This window comes from Uloborus diversus, chromosome 4 (genome assembly GCF_026930045.1).
Source record: "Uloborus diversus isolate 005 chromosome 4, Udiv.v.3.1, whole genome shotgun sequence".
In the NCBI taxonomy this organism is placed as follows: Eukaryota; Metazoa; Arthropoda; class Arachnida; order Araneae; family Uloboridae; genus Uloborus; species Uloborus diversus.
In genome coordinates, this window is record NC_072734.1 from 92,883,532 (window position 1) to 92,907,087 (window position 23,556).

At 32.2% G+C, this 23,556-nt stretch overlaps 1 protein-coding gene across 1 annotated transcript in view; it reads right to left on the minus strand.

Moving 5' to 3' along the window:
• Positions 1–21,252, minus strand: part of LOC129219708 (U1 small nuclear ribonucleoprotein 70 kDa-like) — a 32,591-nt gene extending 11,339 nt beyond the window's left edge. Inside the window, exons 1-5 of the mRNA XM_054853993.1 lie at positions 21,033–21,252; positions 18,259–18,321; positions 18,102–18,156; positions 16,558–16,622; positions 9,589–9,651 (exon numbers count right to left, since the gene is read on the minus strand). Coding sequence (XP_054709968.1) covers positions 9,589–9,651; positions 16,558–16,622; positions 18,102–18,156; positions 18,259–18,321; positions 21,033–21,176 — 390 coding nt within the window. The 5' untranslated portion in view covers positions 21,177–21,252. The remainder of the gene's footprint in view (positions 1–9,588; positions 9,652–16,557; positions 16,623–18,101; positions 18,157–18,258; positions 18,322–21,032) is intronic.
• Positions 21,253–23,556: the final 2,304 nt, after the last annotated feature.

Sequence of the window (23,556 nt, forward strand, 5' to 3'; positions counted from 1 at the left end):
GAGTTGGCAAGTATGCATCTAGGATTGGCAGCTCGCCATGAGTCCGGAATTTTTTGGGTCCCCCCTCAATATTGGACTCGGGCAGGTACCAATTTAAAAACCATATAATTGATAAAAATGTATAGGAGAAATAAAAACGTATCAAGGAGAAAATAGTAATAATACAATAATATGAGAAGTTCATATTTTGCAGAACAAGTTTTATGAATGATTTGGATATGAAAAAATTCAAAAACTCATATACAGGTTGTTCCATTTTAACCTGCAAGTCCTTCATTTTTGCAACCGTTAGTCCTAGAAGTACACTTCCAATTGCAAAATGTTCAAAATCAGATGCAGAGTTAAGATATTGAAAGTTTGAAGCAAAAATAAAAATGAGTCAAAAAATAAAAAAATAACTTTTTATACAGGCCCTAGGTCCTCTAATAAACATTTAAAGAAATAATCTCCATTAATAACTATTGCTGACACAAAAACTTGTCATTTGTGCAACCAAAACTCAAGGAGATATTCCAGTTCAAAGTTTTAAGGAACCACACAGAAGAAGAGATTGGAACTTATCACCCTATCAGAAGAATGACAGGTCGTCAAAGTAAGAAAAACAAGGTATTTGTATTTTTTATTGCTATTCAAAAAGATATGGTGAAGAAGTCACAAAACACTGCGTTACACATCTCAGTGAATATTGGTCGCACTAATTTTAAACCTTTTGTGTTGGAATTATTTTTCAAGGGAGATTGTTTCCCGGAACATAAGTTAGGGGACCTGGGGACTGTATAAAAAGTTATTTTCACTTCAAACTTCCAATATCTTAACTTTGTATCTGATTTTGAACATTTTTGCAATTGGAAGTATACATCTAGGACTAACGGTTGCGAAAATAAAGGTCTTGCAGGTTAAAACTGAACACCTTGTATATTTTAAAATTATTCTTGCACTAATTATTATCAATGATTGAAATTATCATTCTGCACAGAGTTAAAAACTAATATAAAAATGATTTCTTGCGTACGAAAAACAGTCAAGAAAGTTTTTAAAACAACATTACATCTATTTACATTTAATACAACTATTTGCAATTATTCATTAGTTATAATTTTGAATATTTTTTCTGAAAGTCACTTATCTCAGAAAGTGTCTAAAATCTCTTTCAACTGATGCTACACCATGTGAAGACCAAAATGACTTTCACTACTAAAAATCCTTACTATTTGTAATTAGAAAGCTGACCACTACTTAATGAAAAACATATTTCTAAACTAATTAATTGACTTCCAAGTAACCATCAAATTTCCATTCCTCAAAAATTTCAGCTTTATTTACATCAAAATTTGAGTCCATCTGTTAATATGCCTACAGAATTTTCTGTTAGTACTTGGAGCAAAATACTGCCAATATTTTCCAGACGGTGATTAGCTTTTTGGAAGGTTCCTTTTTAATAAGAGGATTAATTTTTTTTTTTGAAAAGCATAATTTTTAATGACTTACAAGTAGTTATCAAAATAATGGAAACACTTGAGATTTAAAAGAATTCTTTATTAGTATGGTGTAAGACCACTTTTGCCATGTAATACAACTTGGATTTGCCGAGAAATTGAGTGATACAAGTGTTGAATAGTGTTCAACATACCATTCTTTATAAACATTTTTCGAAAACTCTGGGAGAGACACTGGTGGAGGATATGAATTCCGTATCAGTTGTTTGAAAATAGACCATTACAGCTCAATTATATTAAGGTCAGGTGGCAGTGAAGGTCAAGACAGATTTTTAACTTCACCCTCAGATTCATCAAACCATGAATGAACCTCTGCTGGATGGATAGGTGCATTATCTTTTTCTCAAGGGGATGGTGGTTCAGGATCGGATGTCCACCATTCTCATATCACCTATCCAAACATTCTTTTGATTGAATTGATTGTTGGGATCAAAGACCATTTAAGCAGAAGAATGAAAGTATTTACTTTTCTCATAGTTAAAAATAAGAACAGCAAATAAAAATCAACATTCTAGAACAATTTATGTTCACATACAGTTTGATTTCGTGGGGGAAGAAAGAGAAAATAAATGTTATTTTTTTCTTTTATTAAGCCTGAAATTATTGTTACCTTTGCTTGGAATTATTTTACGTACATAAGATTATAGTCAATTAACAAAACTCAAGGACCATGGGAGGTGTCTGGACCCCCTGGACCCTCCCTTTTAGGGCTTACAACTAATCCAGCAAAAAACCACGACATGGCTGCACATGACATGACAAATCCTCCTCCAAGCTTGACAGTTGGAAGTAAAGAATCACGATCATACGCTTGTGCTGGTGTCCTCCCAAGGATGGATACAAGGGAGGGGTGATCGACCCTCCCTTGAGGGAACCTGCACCGGCAGTTTTTCTGAATTTAAGTCCTAAAATGCAAGTGTCTGTCCTTGTTGAAGATGTTAAGAAAAGGAATAGAGTTCAAATAATCCTTCCAGAAAATTTTCGGAATTTAAGTTTCAAAAAGGCAATTTTAGACAATCTGGCGATGTTAGGAGAAGAAGTTTGGATGCCTACCATCGGGCACTTTGCAAAATATAAGTCATAAAGGAGCGATTTTAGACACCTTGTGTAATTTCAGGGAAAGAACCGGTTCAGTGACTATCCTCTGATAATTTTTCGAAACCGAAGTTTCAAAAAAGTACTATGTTCAACAACCATTTTTGGAACGGGTGGGTGTGGGTTTGAAACATCCTTGACTAAATCTTTATATTTAAGTTGTTTTAATTGAAAATCATGTGGCAACTCCCCCCCCTCGCAAGCCCTCATTTGCGCTCTGCACCATTTGCAGTTGTGATATAAAAAGTGCTCACGGTGGCAAAAGTGATATTAAGGACCATATTGCAACGAAAAAACACCAGGATTATCTGACAATTCACAAAAAATCTCAGAGACTTGGGACATTCCTTAATTGTGTTGACAACGCTGCGGGAAGTGATGTCATTCGTGCGGAGTGCCTCTTCATTAGTTTTGTACTGGAGCATAATCTGCTTAAAGCAGTAGCTGATCATGCAGGGCAACTTTTCAAAAAATAATGTTTTTTAAATGTGAAATAGCTAAAAAATTTGCAGGTGGTAGGACTAAAATGAGCACCATAATTTAGGAGATTGTGTTAGAAAGTAAAAACTCACAAAGGGACATCTTACAAAAAAGTGTTTACCATCTCTGTTGATGGAAGCAATGATTTGAATGCAAATTTATCCTATTGTGCTAATTTCAACACTGAAGAGGGCAAAATAAATTTTTTTACTAGCTCTTCCTGTGCTATTTGGCGCTGTACTGGGGAAAACATAGGGAAATTATTACCTGATATTTTGCAGGTAAAAAAACATTAGTGTGGAGAACTGCATAGCTTATAGTGCAGAAAATACAAATGTAATGATTGGTGATAAAAATGGTGCTGCTACTCATCTTAAAAGCAGAAATGAAAATATCATTGTCATGGGTTGCATTTGTCACCTTATTTATTTAGCTGCTGAGAAGGCAGCCAACTCCCTTTCTGTATCAGTGGACGACATTTTAAACAACATATTTTACTATTTGAAGAAAAGTGCAAAACGAAAAGAAGAGTTAAAGGATTTGCCAGACCAATTTGATGTGGAAAACCACAAAATTCTTAAACACGTGCGTACTAGGTGGCTGTCTCTAGGCAGGAGTTTAAATTGTTTATTAGAGCGATGGGATGTACTTTGTAGTGTTTTTAAAAATCAGATCGTAAGATTGAATAATTCTAAGAAAAATTCTTCACTTGAATCATACTGAATTCCCTTGAAAACATCCAAGAAGAGCTCTTCATGCAGCAATGAGCAGCCAACCAAAAAATTGAAAACAAATTCAAGTCCTGCTATGAATATGCCAAGTTCAAGTAAGAAAAGCACTGTTTGTACTCAGAGTTATTTGACAAGAGAGGAACGATTACTTATGTTTTTAACTTCTGATTTCAACAAATAGTTTACTTTTGCACTTCATGATGCCAATTTTTGAAAAAACAAATGTAATATTGCAGTCTGCAGAACCAAAAATTCATATTTTTAATTCTTCATTGTTAGAAATATTTAAAGATATTTTATGCAAATTTGTTCAGTCATTTGTTTTTAAAAGTTACATATGTACAGTAACCCCTCGTTATATCGCGCTTTTCGGGGGACAAAGAAAAAGAGCGATATATCCGAAAGCGCGATATAACAGAGGTCATTAAAAATAGTTCTAAGTCCAATACATAAGTAAACTAGCATTCGTTCTTTTAGACATGATTTTCTAATGGTTTCGATGTAGTTCACGAATGTATCATCACACCTATTGAAATTTTAATAAGATTGAAATTTGAGTAAATTTTCACCGTCAGAAAGTTAAAAACATCAAATGGCGAATGAAGACGATCTTTTTGAGCTGCCCCGAGATAAGAGTGTGCATTCCAGTACCCTCTTATTCCCAATAGACTTTTTCACTCTGTTTGACTTGCTGTAGAAAGGATGTGAAAAGTAAAAATAACCACATTGTTAACAGAAAACTCTTTCGCCCGTCCAGATCAATCTTCCTTTCTTTGATGCAAATCCCAGTTTGTGCAACCAAGCACAAATCTTTTCTGTACTAAAAGAAGGGCGTATGTTTTCTGCTAGTATGACATGACACCTGCTTGATGTCTCTCACTCATTGTAAAGGCAATGTATCAATACAAAAGAAGATGTCATGTAGTTTACAGACTATCTGAAATATACTGCGCCGGTATAGTACATTTGGATGACAGGTATTGCTGCTGCTTTTCCAGTGAATTCAGAAGAATAGCTTCTTTTTGTTCATTGACAAAATAAAGAAGAAAGATACCTTCTCTGAGCAATACCATATGTTTTCAGAAATGGTTTGAAACTTAAAGCGAAGTTTCTTTTTTTTTTTCAGACTTTAATATTTTGGGAGACAGAAGAAAGGAGCGATATATCCGAATGAGCAATATAACGAGGTGCGATATAAAGAGGGGCTACTATATAACTGATGTGAAATATGCTGAGAGATACAACCAGAAAAGTGACCAAGATTTGTTAATTGGTAGTGCTACCTTAAAAGTAGTCAATAAATTAGAAAGTAAGGAAAAGTAACAATTTTATTCTGATGTTAGACAGTACTTTTCTGCATGCTGCAATTATATCAGACTCAAGTTTCCTATTAATGGCGATGTTTAATGCATGCTGAAGTTGCGGATATTGACAAAACTTTGCAAAAGTCTTTCATAGATATGCATTATTTTTTAGATAAATTTCCAGCTATTACTTTCAAAAATTCTAATAAAACTGAAGATGAGGCCAAAGATCAACTCCAAGCAGAATTTTGTGCTCTAGAAATTGATGACTTGCCTCTTGAGGCAATAAATGAAGAAACAGTTGATAAAAAGTGGTTTGTTTTGGGGAAACTTAATGCAGCGGATGGATCACTTAAATATAATAGCTTAAATAAAAATAGTAGAATAGCTAGATTCATGTTGTGCATTTTAACAATACCACACAGTAACTGTGGATGCAAAAGAGTATTCAGCTGTGTGCGGAAAACAAGAACTGAAACCCGAAGTTCTTTATCAAACGAGAACTTAGAAAATGTTTTAACAGCAAAAAACATGAAGAAACAATACTGATTTCAATAGAATTTTAATAAAGAGTTTTTGGCTAAGGCTAAATCTGCTATGTATAAACATTTAAAAAATAAGGAGGCAGAGTATTTTTTTAAAAATTTGCAGTATGAGTTAAGACCAAAATTAGGTATCCCAGTACCTCATCAAGATATTGTAATTTTTTGGACATTTCTATTTTTAGTTTTCAATGGCCATCTATGTTTTCTAGTACAGTTATGTGTCTTGTAATCAAGGTTCATACTCTATTTGGATGAAAAAAATTCCATGACTTTTCCAAGAATTTTTCATGACTTCAATGAAAATTTTCATGACCTCGTTAAACGAAGAGAATAGCACTATTTAATCTGAAAATTAATAATATTTGGAAATGCGCATTAGCGAAACGTCTATATGAATGCCACAGCCTCATTGAAGCACTTACTCGTAATGGAAAAAATATAAGACACACTTAAAAAACTAAACTATTCTTATTTGTCTTCATCATATAAATTTAAGTAAAGTAAAAATGCAGTGAAGCAAATATGATGATGCTTAGTTTGTCTGATATTTTTTTTAAAAAAACAGGCAGAATGGTATTGAATGGGAAAAAGGTTGAATGAGTCATCACTAAGTTTCAATAAATTTGCTTCAAAAGTTACCTTTTAGTGTCCAACAGTGCCTTTAATCATCCACGTAACTTGACAGTGTTTTGGTTCTTTAAAGTAAAGCCACATAGTTTAGTTCTTTAATCTTTATGTTTCTAAACCAGATATTTTTTGAAAAAACCATTCAGTAATGAATCAATCTTTACAAATTTGCATATTTTCAAATGCATAGAAATTAATAGGTTCAGAAATTCCAGAACATGTTTGATTCCCGACATTGAACGTAGCAGTGGGTCGCATGGATTAGTTTTGCGTGCCGTATGTTGGGCACTACTGTTTTAGAGCATTAGAATTCCTCGTTTTCTGTATTCTATCGCCTGACTTAAGATCTTTATTTTCTAAAACGTTCAATTAATTAAAACAAACTCTGATAAATTTAATAATAAAGTTCTTACGAGTGATGGAATGGAACTCGCATGCAATTGAATCGCTTTTTTTTGAGTGGGCGTGGCAAAACTAAGAACGTGAAATTTAGCCACTACAGAATTTGAAATATAAAAAGCATTGAAAATAACAGAAAATTCAAAATAAGTGATGTCCAGGCAGTAAAATCACATCGCAAAAAATGGCAAGCGGCTGCCACAGAAGTGGATGCAATGAGATTTCAAAATTCAGATTTGATTTTTGGATCGTTTAATTTTCCACTTTTAATAGCTTTTATGTGCTATACTGTTAAATCACTCAAGATTTCTAATGCTCCTTTAGCTACTGTTCCTTTCTCTTTGTCCAGGATATTTTTCCATGACTTGAAATAAATTTCCATGACTTTCAATGAAAATTTCAATTTTCCATGACTTTTCCAGGTCTGAAATTCTGTTATTTTTTCCCCCATGACTTTCCAGGATTTCCATGACCCGTACGAACCCTGTGTAATGTAAAAAAAAAATTACTTTATTAAAAATGTAAAGGAAATTGGAGTGTTATTGTAATTTAATCATTGTAAGGTTTTGTATGGGAGATTGTAAGGTTTTCCAAGTAGACATGTTGGCAGGTATGAGAGTTCCTGAACTCCATCCCATCGATAATGCATTCAAAAAGCAGCTTATTATTAAGAATTATTTCAATATAAAACAGAAAGGGAAGTTTAAAGAAATAGTACATAATAAGCCGTCGTTAAAATTACCAATACTCAATTAAAAAATTATAATTACATGCCTAGCCTGGTATATAAGGGTAAAAGATTCATACCCAATCTGAATTTTTACATGCCCTGGGCATGTCGAGCAATATAATTTTCGAGCCCCGCATTTCAAGGTTTTTTCAGTGGTCATTTTCTAAAAATATTTACAATAAACTCGGGAAATAAAGGAAATAGACAGCAGTAAAAACATAGGTAATATGGACACTTTTGATGATTTTTTTGCAAATATAAGACCACTTCCACCCTAGCTAATTTAAGTTATCATATGCTGAAATAACTTCACACTGTCAAAAATACCAAAATATTTCCAAGATGCAAAAGCGTTGAAATCTCAAACATGGGCAGCCATTTTTCGCGACGCTGTATATTGAACATATGTTCAAAACCTTGCACAACTGAAATATTTTTGTTATATTTCCTACCATGTCAGTTTTTCTGAAAACCAAATGTCAGAATTCGCAGAAAAAAAAAGCCTGAAAAATTGCAATATGAAACGTTTTATTCTTATAATTTGCAACTTTTCTCGGTTTATAAAGCAATACATTATATCCTTAGTGCATGTACATTTTTTATGGATAATTAAGGTTGAAAGTTTTGATCAAAAGCTTTTGCTACAATAGAAATCACACATGAGAGGAAAAAAATTATAAGAGTGGTGGTGGTTGGAGGGGAGATTTATCAAGAAGGATAGCATTTAAATTTGAATGAAAATTTATTCAGAAATATACCTAAACTCAAATAGTTTATCTATACTAATACTATAAAGCAGTAGAGTGTTTGTTTGAGTGCACTAATCTCAGGAACTACTGGTTCAAATTGAAAAATTCTTTGTGTTGTTTTATAAATTTTTGAAAAAAAAAAAAAAAAAAAAACACCTTTACTTAGCATTTTTTTGTGGGTTTAATTTTTTCTAAACTCATCCTGCAAAAAGTATAAGGGCCTCTTTTCTGAACTAACTATGTAGTAGTAAAGTCATTTTACCTTCTTCAGTACAAAAAAACCCCAATACTTAGTTTTACTTTAATGCAGAGTACAGTACAACTTCCAAGGACAGTCAAAGTTTTGTCATTCTTCAATTCAGGATGGTCATTATGTAATGGCCATGCGATGCAACTGCAGAGCTTGCTTTTTCTTTTTTTTAAAATTTCGAATGAATGAATAAAATTCGGAATTTTATTCATTTCTACCCCTTCTCTTCTCCGACGTTTTACTGTTTTTTAACGTGACATATTTGTGTGCATTTGATTCCATAAAAGCAGTGAGGTTATTTTTTCTTTTGCACTGTATAGGGAACAGATATATATATTTTTGGTGCTATTTTAATTAAATAAATAAAGCGCGCAGTTTTTTGCATGATCTTTGTGTCATATACATAGAAAAAGATTGTAATTAATCATCAGAGAGTAGATATGCATAGATGGTATCGATAGATTGATAGAAAAATATACTAGGTCGATATAAGGTCAGTAAAAGATAGGCCCGTATTTACAGCACTTCAACGGGTGATCAATGCCTCCTCCTCCTCCCGACTTTGAAAAAATAAAGCATTCATATAAAAGTAGACGTGTTTTTTGTTATTTTTCGACAAAATGGGCATTGAAAGTACACATTTCCTCCCCCCTCTATTGGGGTTGCTTGCACAGAAAGGCGAACTAGCCGGTGCGGCTATCTTTTTATGTGTTTTGACGAATGTAATTCCAAAGAGACTTCTATAGGTTTAAGGTGTGTGAACAATTTTCATTTCACCACGTCGGGGGGGGGGGGGGGGGGCAACACCATGCGGGTATTGCAGTTTCATATAATGGGTTTCAAAGCAAAATGCCACACTAAAAGGCTTGAATCGGTTTTTTAATAGGCAATTTTATACGAAGAAGTTTCAAAAGTTGATTCTAAAATACAATAAGTTTTAGTAAGCATTGCTGAAGCCAAGCATTACACCAATGGAGGGTTCATGACAAAGATGTTCATGACAGAGAGTTCATGATAAAATCCAATGCAGTGCCTGCCTGTTTTTTAAAACACCAATTTGCTTATCACTAAGTTTCATCAATCAAATCTCGAATAAGAAAAGAATGAGCTTCAATAGAGAAATGAAGATATTCAAGTCTGAGAATTAAGTCATAATTTCACTTGAACATAAAAACTCCTTACCTTCCGAATTGGCCCATACATTTCAAATTCTCGCCGTAGCTTAGATTCAGATGTATCATAATTCTAGAAAAGAACCAGCATATATTAAACACTAATTAAATTTATAGATCAAAACTAGATCAGTAGATGTAAAAAAAATATAAAGGATTCAGTTTGCCTCAGAATAAAACTAATATACAAAACCATGAACATTATTTCTCTGTACTGTACATACTATTCATATAAAATAGGACACAAACTTTAATTAACAGTTGTCACATACATTTGAGGGCATTACAGCTCTCGAGTTCAGTGTGGGAAATAAGTATTATATTGAGGAACAGTTATGATAATTTGAAAAACAGTTTTGCAGCATTTGCTAAATTAACATTTTGAACAAGAATACAAATAAGTTTTAAACAATAACTTCAGTTATAGAGTTTTAACACTCATCTTTTACAGGTACTTAGATATTAACACTACCACAGCAACCTATTTGAGTTTTCCTAGTTGCTAAAACAATGTAGCAAGGAATTCAAAAGATAACTGCGTGCACATGCAAACAAATGCGTCAAATGATTGCTCTTTACTAGCACAACTTTTGCTGCTGCGGTGTTAATAACTAAGTACCCTTTTATAAACTAGAACTGGTACAAATGGGTTTTTCTACAAATACAACAATATTTGGGGTATGCAAATTTAAAAAAAATACATTTGATAAATTAAAACCATTTGCATTCTGTTTAGTGATAAAAATAGTCACCTAAAACCATTTAGTATGCTGCATCGACACCTCTTTTTGTCATTCGCATTCATTCAAAAAATTCAGTTATTCTTTTGCATCTCAAAATTTTTGATGCAATTTAAGATTATGAATGATTTTATTTTGAATTGCAAAGTAATACAGCTAATTTTCTACGCTGCTCCAGTTTCACTTCTTTTTTACTTTCTTCAATATCTAATATATAGAAGAAAGTATTGGATTCATGCAAATTTTCGAATTTCGATAGATTTGAGCGTTTTGAGTCCATTTTGGCCATTTTTGGAAAATGTCTGTGTATGTGTCACGTATGTGTGTGACCAGTCTTTTGTGGCCACTCTACATCAAAAACTACCGCTTGAAATCAAACGAAATTTGGTACACAAATGTGCCCCTATGTGAACTTGTGTCCATTGGTTTTTGGTGCGAATTCCTTGAAAAAGGGGGGGGGGGAGCAATGGGATGTTTCTAGAGTTATGCATGCTTGCTATTACCCAGGAAGTAACTGGCGGAATAAAACAAAATTTGGTTCATATGTTGCCCCGATTCAATTTTGTTGCCAATAGCTCAAATGGGGATTGAGTTATAGACCGTTTTTTGTCGTCAGTTGTGACTGCTGTATCCCAAGAAATAACGAACGGAATCGAACAAAAATTTATCAACAAGCAGCCCTTAGAGGGTATAAGAGCTGATTCTATTTTGGCGTCCATCGCTGAAAAGGGGGTGGCGCAATATAACGTTCTTTTTTTCCATTGTGAGTGCCATATCTCAAGAAGTAATGCCATGTTCTGGATGAAATTTGAAATAAATGTGAACCCATATGTAAACAGGCATTGGTTCAATTTTGGCGCCAATAGCTAAAAGAGGTGCTGATTTTTTTTTCTTTTGCAAATAAAAATAGCTTTATTCATGCAAAAATAAGAAAGATAAATAGTAATAAACTCTCGTTTGCGTATTTCGCGTGATTTTTAATTGTACGGAAATAATCGGAAATATTACCACAAAATGATTTAAAATTTTTAACTGTTGCCATCTTATGTTTGTTAACAAATAAAATATTTGTAAAAAAATTCAAGCAAGTCTTTAAAAATAACTTTCAATTTTTGCTCTTTGCTTTGATTTTGCAATAATTCAGACATTGGGATGCTCGTCAAGTTTTTGCATGTGCAATTTTGTTTTTGTTGGGAATACTGCTTCCTTGTCAAGCATGGGGAAGAATCAGAATTATAAAAAAGATATAGAAGAAAGTTTCGTGATGGCCACAACATACTAGTTGTTTTAATATATTTTAAACACAATAGTAAAGTAACAACAATACAGCAACAACAGAGATGAGTTGGATTTGCCAGTCATAGCTAAATAGAGTAATAAGCAATCGTGCTTCAATAGTTTGTATAGTGCATTCAGCGAGAAGAGATAGTGAAAGGAAACGTTACAAAAGCAAAGTGACGCTTGGTGATTGTCGCTGTCACCTGCTTGGATCCGGGATGCTGAAAACATGAATCAAATACGTGAAATGTACATGAACAGAATCCCCAATCCATCAAGTACTTCATAAAAGTGGAAAGTGTTGGAGCTAAACAGCAACTTTCTTTGTTTATTTCCGCTAGTTATTTCTCTCTGAATGCCTCTAGTTCTAATCGCTTACTCTACACATAATCAGGGTTCCCATTCTTCCAGCAGATTAAAAAATAAGGCCTTTATATGGTCTTTTTATGGCTCATTTTTAAACTATTTAGTGCCACTTCACGCCAATGTCGCGCACCAATTTCCTCTGATGTCTAAAATTTATTCATATATATATATTTTTTTATCTATCACCAATAATTGATGAGTAATTTTGAAATGCTTAAAAAGCACTTTTTTCTTTTACTAGACAGCAGAACTTTAATGTTATAACCTAAAGTTCTATGGGAGCTATAGAATTGTATGATAGCTTGCCAGACATCCCGGTTTTCAAACAAAATCCCGGTGTCCCGGCCAGTTTACTTCATGTCCCGGAAAAAGATAAATTTTATAGAAATGCCCAAAAAGGTCTAAAAATAATTAACTGTGAAGGATTATTTAGGATAATTACTTTATCATTAGTAACATTGTCTTGTAAAATTAGTACCGGATTCGTTTGTGATTTTTTTCAACGAGATTAAACCAAAAAAAGATTTAAAAAAAAAGTCCTATAAAATGAAAAGTAATATCTAAATTGTTAATTCTTTTGTTCCTCGTTCAGTGTTTTTTCCACCTAAAATAAATTGTAAATATTTAAATATACTATACATTATCTGCTTACGTCATTTTTTACCACCCCTGTTTTAGGTTCATAATTAGTAACCATTTATTAAAAGCATTGATAATAAACTGTCCAACACTGCAAAAATCAGCCACAGGTGCGTACCCTTTGGAATACTGGCGACGCTGGAGGAGGGGGGGGGGGCATTCCGATGTTCGGTTAAACATTTCAGAAATCTGGCAAGCATAATGATAGCTCATTTTAAAGACAATAACATGAGCATTAATTTAATATGTTTATTTAACTTGAACAACTGTTGATAATTTTTTTTCATAAAATGTTAAGTTCAAGAATTTTAACGCTAGTGTCTTAAAAATTTTGGAAAAAACTCATGATTTTTATCGTTGCAGAGAATTTCAGAGTGGGACCATGAAAGGATCATCAGTTACAGCAAATAATGTAGGACACATTACTGAAAATTTTTGGACATTTTTATAGATTTGCATTAAAAATCAAACAGCATTTGAAAAAAGTTAAAGGACACCATTACAAAAATTTTTGAATTTGTATATAGTAAAATTATGTGGAAAATATTTTTTGTCGAAAATTATTCAAGTTACAAACTAACTAATTTTTTAAAAAAAATGAGCAATTATAAAACTTTGATGCTTTCATAAAACATGAGCTATAACATTTGAAAGCAAAATTTTTTCCCACATTATTTGTTGTAACCTGCTTAGTCACTCATAGTCCCAATTCGAAATATGTTGGATACATTCATTAAAATACATTTAAGATTATGTTTTTTCAAAAATTTTAAAGGACATTTAAAGTTTTAAATAGAGACGTACCGAGTAGCACTTTGGCCGAGTAGCCGAGTACCGAGTACTCGGCCTTTTATTACTCGGCCGAGTACCGAGTTACCGAGTACTCGGCCTTTCACTACTCGGCCGAGTTCCAAGTACCAATTATGTTTTAAGAAGAACCACAGACACACATGTGATGAATTTTGAACTTATTGGAATAGTAGTATAAACTTCCTTGTCCATATAATAGTTTTTAAAACTAAATTCCTGCTGAAATTTAACTATGCATTATATATATATACAATTTTGTTTGTGTCAAAAATTTTACAAAAAAATAATTTTTAAAATTAAAAATAAATAAGTAAAAGGTATGATTAATCAAGTTGGAATTAAAACAAATTACAGTAAAATCCCTCTAATGGGGACACTAACAGGACAAATTTTTTTTCTGCAACATAGAGGTGTCCGCAGGACAGGGGTTTAATAATGTTATTTGCATTGGAACTGGGGAATTAAAAATTGTCCGCATAAGAGGGGTGTCCACCTTTGAGGGGTGTCCGTTAGGAGGGGTTTCACAGTATACCAATCAATTATAGTTCTAATCTGCCAAACATAAAAAAATTTTAAAAGCAGATAAAACAAATGTACAGGAACACTCCAGACACGTGTTTCTGCCCCCCCCCCCCCCCCCCCCCCCCGTTACAAGGAACGTCTTTTTCAGTGCATAACATGTGAGCTAAAGAATGTAAAGACATTCAACAAAAAAATACGACTTTTGTCAAATGCCTTTAAATCTACGAGCCCCCATTTTGTTCATTGAAAAAGAAATTCCTTGTAATGCCAAAACACGTGTCTGCAGAGTTCCTGCACTGTACTTTTAAGGTTGTTTTATTTTTTAAGCAAACGTATTTTTACATTTTTTATAACTAATTTTTGTTTGTAGCAAAAATCCATTTTTAATATAAAAATTCCATATTTTCTATACCTACATTTTTAATAAATAAGTTTTATTAACTTTGGGGACATTAAAATAAAGATTTATTCCATTAAAGCATTACAAACTTCATTATTCTCAAAATTTAAATTTGACTTATAAATATTAATTGTAAATGATTGCAGAATATAATGCTTGCTCTTTTTTTATAAATTTTAGTATCTGTCTTGGACAATATTCAATTTTTTGCAACTACTCGGTATTGGCCGAGTATCTGATCAGAATTTGGCCGAGTACCGAGTACTCGGCAAATTGGCCGAGTAGGCCGAGTACCGAGTAGTTACCGAGTACTCGGTACGTCTCTAGTTTTAAATTTTGTGATGAAGTTTTTCTTGAAAATTATTCAAGTGCAGTAGAACCTCGGTTATCCGAGCTAATTGGGACCGCTAGTGCTTCGGATGTCGGAAATCTCGGTTGATAAAATACTTGCCAGAATCTCAAATTTTTAAGAAGTATTAGTTGAAATGCAATAGAATGTTTTAAAAAAAAATGACCATGTAAAAAGCAATGTTTTACAGTTAAAAAACTAAAATAGAAAATAACTTGTAGTACGTTTAAAAAGAAAAGTTTTTTTATTGTTTACAATGCCAAGTGAAATATTGAAAAATGCATTTAAAGAAGCAAACTTCTAGAAAATATTCTTATTTTCACATTGAAAACTTTTCACTTAATGTTAAATTAAAATTCTTTTTAAAAATTAGACTTCATTATCGGCTCTGTTAACAGAAACCTCGGTTAATCAAAGTTCTACTGTATATACTAATCTCCACATTATCCGTGGGGCAGAGATTCAAAACCATGTTTTTTTTGACAATGAGTAACCGAATGTAGATAAATGCACACACATTAACTTAGTGCAAAACCCGTTTTTAAACATCCCTATTTTTTTCTTCCCCTCCCTTCCAATAGCATCAAACCTTTCATAGTCCCTGAAACTGGACTACTTAAAACCTGACCTTTAGATCTATACTACTTAGTAATGCTTTCAATCTACACTATATTTATTCATTTTTAAGATCTATACGACTTACGCATGTAATCGAATGACTTCACCAATCTTGTTCAGAAAACTTCCCTCTTTTCCCCTATGCGTTTTTGGTGTAACCTAGCTTGATATGTTTCAATTAATCTGTTTGCACTATTTGCTTGCGTAAGTGTGAAATCCATTTGCTATAATGAGCAATCCTTTTTCAGTTTTACAAGCATTTTTTTATACAATGTTATTTTTGTTAGGATGCAAATAAAATTGATCCATCTAAAGCAATTGCATGGACTAATATCGTATTCTACTTTGCGGATTATCCACAAATTCATTTATCCGCAGTTACCGTCCCACCCTATTTGGCGGATAATCGGGAGTTTACGGTATTAAAATTAAAGTGCATGTAACTACCTGAAAAATGAATTACTATACAACTCTGTTGCTCCCATAGAACTTGAATTAAACACTTTAAACCACTGCTGGCAAGTGGCAAGTAAAAAATGTGCTGTTAAACAATTTCCAAAAAATACTTATGAATGATAGATTTAAAGATACAGTAAACTCCCGATTATCGGTGGTTTGGATTATCCGCAGGTCTTTTAACAATTTTTTTTTCTTCAATGGTGGTGACTTATAATTATGTTATTGTTTCTTTTTAGCTTTTTCATACATTTTTTACAATCAATGTTATTGTTTTTAGCTATAACTTTTTTGTATGTGTGAGTTTTATTCCAATTTTTTAGCTATTGTATACACCAGCAGTTTTTTAACCTATAATTTGAATTATCTGCGGTTTCGCTTACCTGTGCCATCCTAATCCGCGGACAATCGGGAGTTTACTGTAAATTTAAGACATCAAAGAGTAAGGTTTCTAAAAGTTTCATGAACATCTGAGAAGTCAAGTTGGGAAATTGTGTTTCATTGATTTGATACAGAATGAAACAAATCCTAAAAAAATAAGGCCTTTGATTACATTTTAGGGTTTTTGACTACAAAATATGGCCTTTAGAGGGACCCCTACAAACAATACTTGAAAATAGGGCCTTTTGAGAGCCAGTGGGAACCCTGATAATACTAACTAGGAATTTCATCACATATACATAGCTTTTACTTGCATATATTAAGAAATACAAATCAGTATCATCTTCAGTTAAGTGAAAATACTTTCACAGAAATAAAATGTACAGTTTAAGAAGTTAAAAAATGTCAAAATGAACTTACAATTCTTGCAACAAACAGTGTTTTGTAAGGGTCTGTAGTTGCAGATGGATTAGAAGAAGGATTCCCTGAAAAAATAATTTCAATGTAGACATGATATTTTTAAAAAGCATAAAAGATTTTTTTTGGAATTAATCATATCAGATGGTTATATTTACTACTTCAAATTAGAATCAAAACAAATAAATTATACTGTACATATTATGTCCCTTATGCAAATCCAGTTTATGTCAGATACTTACAAAGGTGAAAGTTACAAAAATTCCCAAGATTGTGGGGGAGGGGGTGGGGGGTGGGATTGAGAGCTTCATACTTTTCTTTAAAGTGTTCCAAAATAAAAAATCTTTTAAACACACCGAAACAATGATATTTTCCTAAATAATAAAATTATAACTAATTGTTTCACTTTAGTCAAGAATATTTTTTTTTTAATCATTAGGTAAAATGAATAGTAGTCCTTTATCAGTAGTTTTTATCAACATGTTCAAAGTCTTTCTATTTTGTATAAAAATTTTCAAAAAGATTATAGCATTAGTTACCAAGAAATAATTTTTTTTCATAAACACCATCTTGGTTTGAGTGTCTCGAAAATGACAAAAAATGTAAAATCGCCAAATTTCAAAAGGCTGTAAAATCAAAACGCATTGATACTAAAAGAAAAAAAATTAGAGGGTTGCTTGCAACCATAAAGGGATGAAGTACACCAAGTTTGATCAAATTCCGAGATGGTGGGTGTTAAAATCCCATTTTTGTGGTTGATTTCACGTGGAATGACCCTAATGCATATTCGTTATTTCTGAGTTTCATTTCTCCTTAAAACTGACAAAAATGGAAAATTAAATATTAGATATAAATCACAAGAGAAACCTTAATTTCAAGTCTACATATTTAACAATAATGTAAGAAAAAAAAGAGTGGTTTGAGGATGCATTTACTACGTTTTTGAAGACTTTAGTTTGTGCTGATTGAAAATATCGAATATTTTCGATATTTTTGAAAATATCATGATATTTTCGAACCCTGCACAAATTAACTAGGAAGTTTTTTTCCTTTCAAAAGTTAAAAAAAAAAAAAAAATCCAATGTGCTTGAATCTTAATTTTAGAATCATATAATTTATTTTCTTAACACAAATCAATTACCAACTTATTTTGCATTAGGCATCATTGGACTTAGCCAACATGACTAAAAAGAGTAGTTAGTTAAGTTTGATTATTTTCAATGTATTTTTCAGTTAAAACTAAAACACTATTTAATCATCTAATAAAACTATAAAAGATATTTCCTTCAAACAGGAGCAAATATGATCATGTTCTTGTTCCAATTATTTCTTTTTGGTCACTTAAATTACCGATAAACGAACTACAATTGAAAAAAATTATCTCTGCATCCACTTATTTGTCAAAGAAAATGTTCATAAAATTTTGAAGTATTTTATAACAAATAAAAAATATCACAAATCAGCTTCTAGATTTAAAATCTAAACTTTGCTCTAATAATAAAAAAAAACCTGTTAAAATTCTTTCAATGATTCTGTTTAAAACTTACATAATGCAATATCTTGTTCCAACTTGTACGCAACCTGTTCTGCCTTGGCTTTTCGCTAAAATAGAACACAAGATGAATTTTATACAGACAGGTACTTCTTGTAAATGAGAAGAGTTAAATTTTGCTGAACGATTCATAAAAAAAAAAGAATATACACCTTTGCCTCTCTTCTTTCTTCCCGGGTTTCAATACGAACAGGAGGGGGCGTATCTTTTGGATCCTGCAAAAAGAAATTAAGATTTGAAATGTGATCAGATCAGATGAAATTGGCTTGATGGATGTGCTAATTAACAAAAACTGATAATAGCAGTTTCGTGGATCAATTGGCTAGGAAAATAATTTTAAAATACTTTAATATTTTTTAAGCGCATAGCTAGATAATAAATTTATTAACAATAAATAGATACACACGTGCACGCCATATGTGGATATGTTTCAGGCTGTGCAGATACATTTGCTGAAGATATATGCATTAGCTGAAAATAATTAATGATGTTCATATCAAACACTGATTATCTTCAAAGTTTGAAGATAAATTCATAAAAAATATTCAACATTGCTTTCCCAAATACATGATTGATAGCAAAAAGCATTTTTTTCCAAAAAATTTTATCTACCCACGGTATGTTGATTTGAAATTATTACAGATAATTTTGAGCTATGTGCGCAGATACTGTCTAACCATGGATTGCATAGAATTTTCAAATGTCCAGATAGGACGAATATCTGAATGAGGGGGAAAAGTAAAAATTTGAATTGTGTATTCAGCTCATTTGAATGAGACTGCTTCTGCAAAAGTTGACATCGATAAAAAATAATAGATTTGTCCATTTCCGGCTGTAAAATGGATGTTTGTCTTTCCATACAATGTGGTCAGACAGTACTTTATATGTTTTATCTTACTATGCATCTAAGTATGCTTTGAACAAGAAACCAAGATAAATAAATTTATTAACAATAAACGAATACATTTTTCTGTAACATATTATGTATTAGATGCAGCATGAAAGTGGACTGCTTAAAATTAAGCTGGTATAAAATTTGCACCTGAATGAAATATTGAAATAACCCCCACAGCCGATATTTACTTATCATTGTGAAGGTTATGGTGCTTCTAAATAGTAACGCAAAAACACTCTACAGTATTTCAGGGTTGCCAAGACATAATTGCTTCTTTTTCCTATATATTTTCTTTCACTAAATAATTGTTTTCTCATTTTCATTACTTCACTTTCCATTTAATATCAAAAAATTCACGCACAAGGGCTTTAATTTTTTTTTGACAATTTTTTTTTAAATTTTAAAAACATTTGCTGAATACAGGCAACTAACTAAATATTTGATTTTTCATGTCTAGTTACATAATACAACTGTCATGGTAACAATATGAAACTTTGCTCAAAGACATTGAATGAAATTTTTAAATAATTAAAAAAAAAGGCTTCTGACTAGAATAAAAAATAATCATGACCGTAAATCGGCCAATTTGCTTATTGGTGCAGCGCTAGTTTAAATAATATTCTATTATTTTTATGACATACTCACTTTAGTAAGCAACAAAATCAAGTTTGCTAACAAGTTTTGCACAAAAAAAGAATCATTCAATTATTTTAAATACTTTTTTAAAAACAAGTAAAAAAATTAAATAATTTGTTTAAAATTTATTATCTTTTGAAAATAAGTAAAAATAAATATTTTAAAAACTTAGTTTAAAAATAAATTATTTGAATGAATTATATAAAATAACATGTTGTTTGCAGCATAGGAATGTCTAACTTTCAAAACATAGTGAAATTCGATTAAAACGACTACCAGTACAACATAATAAAATTTCAGTCCAAAATTAATGGATAACATTATGGAAAGAACTACACCATAAAACGCTGATTAAATCATCTAAACTGAAATATTGTTGGCCTGCCTGGCTTCCGAAATCGTAAAATGTGGCCCTTGAGCAAAAGAAGTTAGAGACCCCTGTTCTACACCATTAGTTTTTTCTGCACCAGAATGAGCTTGTTCCAGTTTTCTCAATTAATTAGAACAGCAAGTAAAAGGGTTTCTATTTTAGCAACTAAACTATTTTGTATGGGAAGGAGAGTGCGAGTGCACTAGTCCAATTCTTCTTCTTGTACGGCGCTATACTGCCGTGAGCAGGTAAACGACAGTAATCTGGAGAAATGAGTTTTTGAGTTGATTGAAGAAATGTGTGTCGGATTCAATACTAACAATAGGGAAACTTTGGAATTAGAAGTTTTTTAGAGGGTTTTTTTTCAGCGGAAACCTCATAAGCAAGCTTGTACAATAAAGCTTGTATACAATAGATGACAAATATACAAAAAAATAAAAAAATTCTGTTTCCAGTTTCTGCCCTTTAACTGCACAAGGCAAAGTAATCCTCGCGAATTAAATCAGATTGCGAAGCAATCTATCGAGGGGGGGGGGGGGGGGGTGAGGAGTGATAAGCGGCAACGAGCGGAGCTCCCTACAAAAAAAAAAAAGTTAAGAGCCTTTTGCAGACTTAGTTCTGACAGCACATATGTTTGTTCGATTGCTGAACAAACCCCACTGCCACCCAAGAGTTCTAGGACATGCTACAAGATATCTTGAAGGGGTTTAATTTATCATAGCGAAGACAATAAAACATTTCTGATAATGAAAACTTTTAAACCAAACACAATAACTCATTGCAAAGTAAAAAAATTAGAAACAATCTAAATGCTTTTTAGGGACTTAAATTAGCCATTATTTAAAAAATATTATGAGAATTATCAGAAGTACGTCACTTCAAAACGTAGAACATTCAAAATTTAACTTCTGAAAAACAAATCGATATTTGAAATCATAGAACTATGTACAGTTATGCTAAACATATAAAGGACGATCAAATAGATAGTATTCAACAAAATTATATAATTTTAAATACATAATTACCTCAAACTGATTAACAAACGCTGCTACACCAGTGTAACCGGTGGTTTGTTTTTCGTGGGGAAGTTTATCAACGGGAGGTAAGAATGGAATTGGATCTCTCGCTGCAAACAATGCAAGCAAATTTGGGGGTAAAAATTGAGTCATAATTGTACGTCGTTAGACAGTTCGAATTCATCAAGCCTCACAAACATCTACAAATGGAGAACGACAAGGCTTTTGTCGCGAGGCTTTTCTTCTCTTCACTTTGATTCTCTACTTCAAACGTTTGAAAAGCATAAAATATGGAGGAAAGCATTTCACATTTTAGATCACACGCAGAGCGATGCTTTGCCTCCGTAAACACCGTAAACGAAAAGAATGGAAATTACATCCACGGTGAAAGTGGCGGGAGTTGAAACCGTTATTTATACAGGAAAATTTTCCTCACAAAGAAAGGGAAATTACATTCGAAGCGAAAATGTTAGTTGGCTTGTTTCATAAAAACTGTAACGTTCTGACAATCACTTTGAAATTTTGATTTGGCGCACGCGTTAGAGAAATAGCTTTTGCTTCATATCCCAAGCGGCATGCAGTATGGCAATGTTTTCAAAACGTCATAAGGTAGTCTATAGATGTGTAGATGTCATTGAGCTGTATAGTAACCCTGGAGAGCGGATGGGGTCGAATCGGATTGGGGTAGAGTGTAACCTTCGAATCTCGCCAATGTTCCCCTCGTTAGGCTTAGAAGATGGTCTTAGCATTGGAGTCTACGAGGAAGCTCGCAAGCTTTAAAAAATATTTAAAAATAACCCATTTGCTTTTTGTTATCAAATGACCGGTTTTTAACCACATCACGTTGTCGGTCTGCTGAATATATACATCATTAAACAAAACAATTCTTTACTTTTATTTAGTAAAAGAATAAAAATTTGGCTCCTTTTCGGCAACCATTATTGCCAAGACTCGGGGTGACGTGAGATGACGTAGAAGGAGAGGGAGGGAACTTCCATCGCTCGGAGATATGTTTTTCTTTTCCTTCGTTTTTTGTTTGTTTCGCTTAATAAGAGTAAGAATTAACAGATAATTTGTTAATTCAAATTTTAATTGTATAATTAAAAATTTTAGTATTTTTCATCGAGAATGTAGGATTATTTAACACAGTAACACAGTACTTTTTAAACAAATGCAGATTTATTTCAATTTATTAACCATTTACCTTCTGTAAAAACAGTTACACGAGTCGTAATTTTTGCGAAAATGAACGTATCGGTGACTTTGCGAGATAAAAAATTTAGTGAATTGTATGTGAATAGAACAGAAAGTTTAAATATTTCGCGTGGCCTAAATTTTCGCGATAATGATGAGCTAGCGAAAATTAAAGTAAAACGAAAACAAGGGTTTTCACATTCACAATATTGTTTTTGTATGTTCATCTCTTTTCTGCAGGGAAGTTTTAGGTTTTCTTTCTCAAATATTCAGCAGATATTTTGTAAGTATTGTGTTGTCTTCATAATATTTATTTAAAAAAAAAATTTTTTTTCAAAAACATTAAAAAAAAAAAAAACCCTCTTAATTTGGCTTTTAGCTATAATTATGAGGTACATACTAATTTTTGAATCACAGATTTTTTTTTTTTTTTTTGATCGTTAGAAAAGAATTTATTGAAGAAAAGAACTTATCAATTTTCCTTTTACACAATTCCCAGTTTTTTTACAGATTTGTGACGTATCGCATTATATTTTCATCTTTTTGAGAACTATTTCTTTTGCAATGTAAAGAAATAGTTGGAAAAAAAATATGTCTAAATTCCCAACTTTATTATTAATTATTTTAAATCGTTTATTCATTCATTCTTCGTTGATAGAAAAAAGTACAAATTATGTATTAATATCCTCTTGGTTTAATCATTATGAAAATGTTTCTAAGTAATACCGTGTATTTTTATACAATTATGGTGAAATTATATAAGGTTAAACAGTTTATAGGTATAAAATTTCCAGAAAAAAAAAAGAAAAGATTTTGCGACCACATTGGAAGAAATTAATATTGACTTTCTCTTTGAACACTCCGTAATGTGAACACCCCCGATATTCTGAACACATTTTGATGGCGAATCCATATAGTAAGATATCCTGCTGTTGCTTTTGCGGTGACAATGTTTTATCCAATCCCCCTTTATGGTGCACCGCCCCCCCCAATCAGAATATTTTGTTCCATTCCATAAGTGTCCAGGTTAGAAATAATTTACTGTACAATATTTCTGCTCTTTAAAGAAGATTTCTGGCTTAAGGGCTTTTTGAAAACATTATTAAAAAACCCATGATATTGTTTATTTTATTTTTTAATTGTATCGGGGGGGGGGGGGGGTTACCTTTCGGTGCCCCTCCCAAAAATTATTTCTGTGTCCGCCCTTGCACGTATGGGGGATTTTTGTTTGTGAAATATTTTTTTATATTTCTAAAATAGGTTTGTGACTGAATTGAAACTTATTATTTCAATAGTCCATGTTCTTGTATGCTATGTATAATAGTACAATTATTTCCAA